The 6803-nt window shown below is 41.6% G+C and overlaps 2 protein-coding genes across 2 annotated transcripts in view; one reads left to right on the top strand and one right to left on the bottom strand.

Moving 5' to 3' along the window:
- The window catches only part of cfap44 (cilia and flagella associated protein 44), a 26065-nt gene extending 21446 nt beyond the window's left edge, over positions 1-4619 (bottom strand). Inside the window, exons 1-10 of the mRNA XM_008424558.2 lie at positions 4481-4619; positions 4256-4350; positions 3270-3423; positions 2748-2910; positions 1909-2011; positions 1628-1844; positions 1125-1239; positions 443-607; positions 214-372; positions 82-129 (exon numbers count right to left, since the gene is read on the bottom strand). Of these exons, the coding sequence (XP_008422780.2) occupies positions 82-129; positions 214-372; positions 443-607; positions 1125-1239; positions 1628-1844; positions 1909-2011; positions 2748-2910; positions 3270-3423; positions 4256-4340 (1209 nt within the window). The 5' untranslated portion in view covers positions 4341-4350; positions 4481-4619. The remainder of the gene's footprint in view (positions 1-81; positions 130-213; positions 373-442; positions 608-1124; positions 1240-1627; positions 1845-1908; positions 2012-2747; positions 2911-3269; positions 3424-4255; positions 4351-4480) is intronic.
- A 242-nt stretch (positions 4620-4861) lies between these two features.
- pum3 (pumilio RNA-binding family member 3) overlaps positions 4862-6803 on the top strand; it is a 9992-nt gene continuing 8050 nt past the window's right edge. Inside the window, exons 1-5 of the mRNA XM_017307725.1 lie at positions 4862-4958; positions 5848-5978; positions 6049-6207; positions 6285-6459; positions 6542-6621. Coding sequence (XP_017163214.1) covers positions 5900-5978; positions 6049-6207; positions 6285-6459; positions 6542-6621 — 493 coding nt within the window. The 5' untranslated portion in view covers positions 4862-4958; positions 5848-5899. The remainder of the gene's footprint in view (positions 4959-5847; positions 5979-6048; positions 6208-6284; positions 6460-6541; positions 6622-6803) is intronic.

The following is a 6803-nucleotide window of genomic DNA, read 5'->3' as shown; positions in this document are numbered from 1 at the left end:
TGGATGGATGGATGGATGGATGGATGGATGGATGGATGGATGGATGGATGGATGGATGGATGGATGGATGGATGGACTCACGGTGTTGGTGAAGGACAGGTCCACTTTCCAGATGCTTCCGTTTGAATCCTGTGAAGCAGCAGAGACATTGAGGACTGAGTGGACCTGAGTGTTGCCATGGTTACCCTGGTTGCCATGGCTGCGCGGTCTGACCTGAGCGAACCACATGAAGGAGTCGGGCACGTAGGTCCGGACCATGGAGGTCACGCAGACGTTGTAGCCAACCAGCAGCTCGTTGATGGGCTCCAACTCGAACCAGTGGCTGCTGCTGTCGCTCATGGTGGCCATGTTGATCTTCTCAAAGTCCCAGCTCTGCAGTCAGAGACGCAGCGTCAGCCGTCTGATCGCCCCCTCACCGGGTTTACCTCCACGCCCTCTTTACCCGCACGGCTCCGTCCGCACCGAACGTCATCAGCTGCCCGTCCTCCAGGGTGAAGGGCTGGACCACCCCGACGTGGCAGCTCCGCCCCTCCATACGCGTGATCTCCATCCGGATGGTGTTGCCCTCCCACAGCAACAGGTTGCCCCAGTCTGTGCCCGACATAACCTAACAGGGAGACACACTCTACTACCTGCTCAGATCTGCATTTTAATCTGCTTTAACGCACCTTATCACTTTAAATCCAAATAAGCGGCTGGTTAACATTTAACTATACGTCCTTGAAAAGCAGAAGTGGCGTCTCGTGCACAAACAACAAGCATGCAGCAAGTAGTTTCTGGATGGTAAGTCTACAATAAAACACTTGTATTTTCCAGCTGCCATCGTACACCACATAAAACCGGCTGTCCAATCAGAACTCAGCTTCGGTTGCTAGGTAACGAGCTGGGATCTTACAATCAGGAGGTTTTTCAAACGGCTCATTTTTCAGACACCAAATCAAACAAACAAAAAAAAAATTTAATGAACTTATTGCCAAAACCGCCTGGATGGTGTTTGTAAATGCTTGAGCCGTTTTCAGAATCATTAGAAGCCCAAATGGAAGAACAAAATGTGCAAAATCTGAAATTTTCCTAACAGGTCACTTTTAAGGAATTCCAGGTTCTTTCAGGAGCAACGTCCTCACCTTTCCATCAGGAAGTTCCACGTAGCCCTCAATGTCAGTCGATGCAGTTTTCCCAAAATGTCCCATGATTCCTTGCAGTTTAAGACCTGTGAAGGTTTCCGCCATTTTCCAAAACCTGACAGAAAGAAACAAAACAACAAACAAATCAAATCTGGATCATTGCTGATTGTTGCTGGGATTCTTTCAGCCTCAGAGGAAAACAGAATAATTTCCTAATCTGAACTAATTTACGTGTTTTCTTRTTGAAAGTCGGGRCTCTGGAGGAGCAGCAGAGATCCACAGTCTTTCCAGTCATAAAAATCTGCAAACTTTATTGAAATCTGTGACAATGTTCCTGGATCTCTTAATCTATTAATTTTCTATAACTTGGTTTTTAAATATTTGCATTAGATTATGAATTATTTTGGTTTTTCTCATCAAAATAGCCTTCCTAGTGTCCTTTGAAAGCCACCTAGAGGCAGAAAGCTGAACTGCGCTGTGAGCTGGTCGGGTTTGCTGCGTACTTGATGTGTCCGGAGCCGGAGGAGGTGAGCAGACCCGGGATGTGTGGGGAGAAGCTGACCCGGTAAACCTCCTGGGAGACGGCCTTGCAGCTCAGCATCACCTCCTCCTGCCTCCAGTTCCACACCGTCAGCATGTAGTCGGGGGCGCCGCCCACGCTGGCCAGCAGGCTGCCGTCCGTGTTGAAGTCCACGAAGCTGAACATGCGCTCCGTTCCGCCTGGACACGTTCACACTGAGCACCGAGCGCMGCCACAGGGAGCATTATGGGAAAGTATRTTTACCTCTGAGGATGCGAAACGGCCTGAGTGAAGGATATTCATAGATTAAGATGAAAGGATTTTTTCCTTTCTCTGCCACAGCAAAAAACCCTCCAGCTGGATGAACCTGCAAACACAGAGAAGARCAGCTTAAGTTTGGGTTTTTAAAARACAACGTAGCAGGGATTTCATCAAAAAACTCAGTAATTTTGAGATTAATCTCAAAAGTTCTTTAGAAAACACTTGGAAGTTTATGATTTTCAATTTTTTGAAACTCAGAACATTTCCAAAAATAAAGAAAAGATTGACTTTTRGAGTTCTGAAATTTTCTTGTTTTTTTCTAGAAAATTTCTGCAATTAATCTAAAAATTATTTTTTTTTCTAGTAATTTCTTAATCTCAAAATTTCGAATTGTTTATTTTTGAAATTTCCAAAAGTTGTAAAATTGAAACTTCAAAGTCTTTTCTATAAAATTTCAGAGATTAATCTAAGTTTCTAGGCAGCCATTTTGTTTTACTTCAGACAGAGAAATTTCCTTTTATTTTTCCTCAAAAATTTGAGAGATTAATCTCAAAACATCAGACTTTTTTTCAACCAAATTCTAGATTTTTGGCATRGATTTAGTTCTATATTTTCTATCTGAATGGCCCTAATACTCGGTTGTTTTTTTCTGTATTTCACAGTATTTTAGGCGGTGAAAGCTGTTACTAGATTCATGACTAAAGGTCCAGAAAATAAACGATTCAATCGTTAGTCCTGGGAATCCAGAATGGATTAATTTCATTTTAAGATTTAAGATACTTAAAAACAGAACCATCACATAATGTGATTTTTTTTCTAAGTTAAAAGTTTAGTTTCCTGACCGCGATGCCGCCGATTCCTCCGCCGCTGCAGGAGCGCAGGTACGTCTGCTTCCCGGTGGGGATGTCCAGCACCACCAGCAGGTTTCCTGCGATGAACAGCAGCGTCGTCTCGTCCAGCAGCCTCAGGTTGGACCTGCGACTGCTGTCGTAGCCGAACGAGTGGCTGGAGGAGCGAAGGAGTCAAGGAGGAGAACAGGAGGAGAGAGGAAGAGTGGAGAAGGAGAGGACAGGGAGGAGGAGAGGTGTTCCAGATGGACTCACATGATTCATGAACATTAACCTGGAAAAACTGGACAGATTAGTGAGAGATTTAAATATGAACAAGAAAGAAAGAAACAAAGTTTTTTACAGTAATTTCTTAATTATCTAGAAAAATTAAACAAASTGGTGTAAAATAGCAGGCAGTGTGTGTAGTTTTAGTAGTTGTTRTTTGAGTAGCTGTTGTTTGTGCTGGGCTGTGTGTGTAGTTGGTGTTTTAGTTGTAGTAGTTGTAGTTCGCTCTGGGYTGAGAGGTGCRGATACGAGAAGAGCAGCAGGTTCTCTGGGATCTCTGAGTCGGGGGTCATGGTGGGTCTGGAGTGAAGCTCCTCGTAGTTGTAGAACATGTCTTCAGGCAGACCGTTCTCCAGCTTCTCGCTGGGCTCCGGCGGAACCTCRGGGCCTTCAGCACCGTCTCCTGGGTCACGGAGCGAACATCCACATTCACACCGTTTGTGTCACAACAGAGAGACTGCTTTTCAACTAACTTCACATCACTATTTTTTATCACCTTTGTCAAATTCAGATTTTAGTTTGGATAGCTTTGACACGTAATAAATTATTCTTGAAAATTACTGAAGTTCTATTGGTGAAAATGTATCATAGTCCTAATAGGAAGTTGTAAAAAAAGCTTGTGGTGGAGAAGTTGGGATTCCAATATGGCGACGRCTAATAGCCATTGTTTTTGTAGCTGTAGGTCAGAAATTCTTGGTTCTCAATCAGAAAAATCAACTGAAAGACCCCCAGATTTGAACTTCTCCCYCGGAAAGTCTCAGAATTTTTTCAAACGCTGGTTTCAAGATMSAATATGGCCGCCCCTTGCTTTTACTGACACCCTTGTAATGTGTATAAAATCAAAGCTACATGTAGTGCTTGCAACTCTAAACTAAAGAAAATTAAAAGTGMCGCTCGCTTGTAAAATGATCTTCAGTGGCTACTTGGGCATCGCCATATTGGAATCCCGTGTGACGTCATTGCCATCTCCGAGTTCTGACTGCAGGGAACGCAGCAGTCAGGCCACTATAATATAAATTTAACATAATTTCAAAGTGTCCACAGGAATTTAACAGTAAAAAATAAAACAAACAAGTTAGTGTTTTARCTTCCGTATTAACGTCACTGTTTACCTTCTGTTGCTTGGTTAGAATGAAGACGGTCCCTTTAATTAAATAAATGTGTTGTCAAATAATTTTTTGTTAAACGTGTGAAACGGTTGGGACGCTAAGAGACAGCAACAGAGTCTGAAGTACCTTCAGTGTGTTGCTGTGTGGAGGACGATGTGTTTTCAGCCTGTTCACCTTCTTCACTACCTGAACTTGCGCCTTCCTTCGACATGGTGTCGTTCCTGTGAGAAAAAAAATTTAATGACAAATTTTCAAGATTTCTTAACCTAAAAAACTAAAAAAATCAATTAAAAGCTAATTTATTTAGTCGATATGTTTTTTTCTGTCAGCCGTTTAATATTTATAGATAACCTCTTGCACTTCTCCCTGCTTGTTGACGCGTTGCCAGGCAACAAAATAATGCAATTCCATGTTTGCAAAGCATTCTGGTTAATGTAGTTCTCCACGAAAAAGACAAACCCGGACACTGAAACCGAAAAAAACTCGCATAGATAAAATAAATGAACCAATATTGCACTTGATAAAAACATTCTAAACATAATACATAAATATTTTTAGATTTTAGTCTGCTCCTTTCATACCAACAGAAATAAAGATACAGGATGGGGARAGAGGGTTGGATTTGGCACTTTTATCGTTATCTGGGCGCATTTTAGAATATTAAAGCGTACAAACAAATGACAAAAGCAGAATGGAAGCTTTAAACTCTCTTTCTATGAAGGTAGACACATTTTACGACAACGACACATGACTTACGGCTTTGTCGTAAACCGGAACGACAACAAGACGCATGGGACGGAGTTGAAACAACGTGTCGTGCAGCTGAACTGTAAGTTATTCCTTGAAAATGTTCAATAATGTGTTATTTTCAGTTGTAATATGTCGTAAACTATTCTCTGTGTTTACACTGATGGTTAGAAAGCGACAGAAGAAGCACAATGTGGTTAYAGGACACGATTTTATTCAAAGTGTTGATGTCTACCGATGGATTTCTCAATCAAAGACGTTACTTAGTTTTATGCTTCGACACAGCGACAAAAATCAATATTTATTTTTTTGTCTCTACTTCTTAATGTTATTTGTTGATAAATATTCAAATGTATRTTGTGGATGTAGCTGTTTAAAACGGGAAATATTTTCTGCTCAGACGATCTGCGATGAGAATAAAGTTAAAGGAAGTGAAACAAACTTCATGTTGTGGCTCTTTAAATATTTAATCGAAAAATATTTTATCACTAAAGGAAATTAAATGTTGAAGTSATTCGTGGTATCAAAGTATTTCAARGAGTTGTGAATGGTGCCGCTTTGGGCAGGAAGGATCTCCTGTAGCAGTCAGTTTTACAACAAATCTGAAGAGTCCTCTGACTGAAGACTGTTGATATGATTTTCCATYCATCYAAATTACTTCCTAGAAATATACCATAAAGTCTGTGTTTCTAATTTAAAGAATKWTTTTWAAATGAGCTGAAAACCTTAGAAATGTAACATTTTAAACGTCTATCTCATTTCTTGGAACAGAAAAAAGATATAATTTGAAGATGTTTTATTTATTTACAAGAACTCTACACTTTAAAACCAAAACTCTTCCTGAGATCCAGATTGAATGATTCCGTCTCTAAGCCAACAAGTTAACAGGCTAATTAAACCCGAACCAGTGAAACATTCCTTCAGTCATCTGTTGCTTTGGGTTAAACTGTGTTTACATGATGAACCTGCAGGTGAATTTTGTTCCTGGTTTCCTGTCAGCATTTCCTTGGATCCCACGTCAACATGGAAGCCAAACCCCAAAAACCGTTCTCCTCTCAGGCTGGACGAAAACCATCATTCAAAGGAAAAGGAAAAGGAAAAGGTGAGACGTGTGTCACATTAACAGGAGTTAAACTCTTATACTTGGGCTTCAGCTTGTCGACTCATTCCAGACTCAGTTGGAACCAAATTCGGAGGGAAACCTGGAGCGAAAAAACCCTTCAAACCGTACAAGAACACAGAGAAGAAGAGCAGACCAGGAAAACCAAACGATGGCAGAAAACAAAGTTTCTCTAAAACTGAGAAGAGGAAACGGCCAGAAGGGGGCGGCGGTGAGCTTACATCCTTGTTGTTGTGTTTTATTTTTGTTGGACGACAGCATTTGAGTCGTGTCTGCGTCTACGATCAGGTCCGGCGGCGAAGAGGCAGAAGAGCAGCAAAAAGCYGCCAGCCACAGAAGAAGAGCTGAAGAAGAAGCGACTGGAGAAGAAGAGAGAGCTGAAGAACAACCGGCAGCAGGCGGAGAGGAAGGAGATGTTCGACATCATCAGCCGCTGCAAAGCAGTGTGGGGGAATCTCCGGAGGTATGGCGTTCTCAGAGAGGWGGTCAAAGGTCAGCTGGGTTTCCTCCTGATTCCAACTGATGGCTGATATTTGGGTCAACAGGAAGAAATGTGACACAGAGCAGAAGACGAAGCTGATGAAGGAGCTCCGTGGACTGATCCGAGGGAAGATGAAGCAGGTTGGTTGTTTGAAAAAGCAAAAAAAAACAACAACTGCAAAACAACAAAAAAAATTATGTAAGATAATCACTAAAATAACTGCAAAATCGATGTGACACAAATTCCTGTTGACGACTTGTCAGACTCACAAACAGCAGGATCTGATTTTGCTTCATATTTTTTTGCTTTAATGTTTTATGACTGGG

This window comes from Poecilia reticulata, linkage group LG12, assembly GCF_000633615.1.
Source record: "Poecilia reticulata strain Guanapo linkage group LG12, Guppy_female_1.0+MT, whole genome shotgun sequence".
NCBI lineage: Eukaryota > Metazoa > Chordata > Actinopteri > Cyprinodontiformes > Poeciliidae > Poecilia > Poecilia reticulata.
The sequence above is the reverse complement of the archived record's forward strand: the minus strand, read 5'-3'. Positions and strand labels throughout refer to the sequence as shown.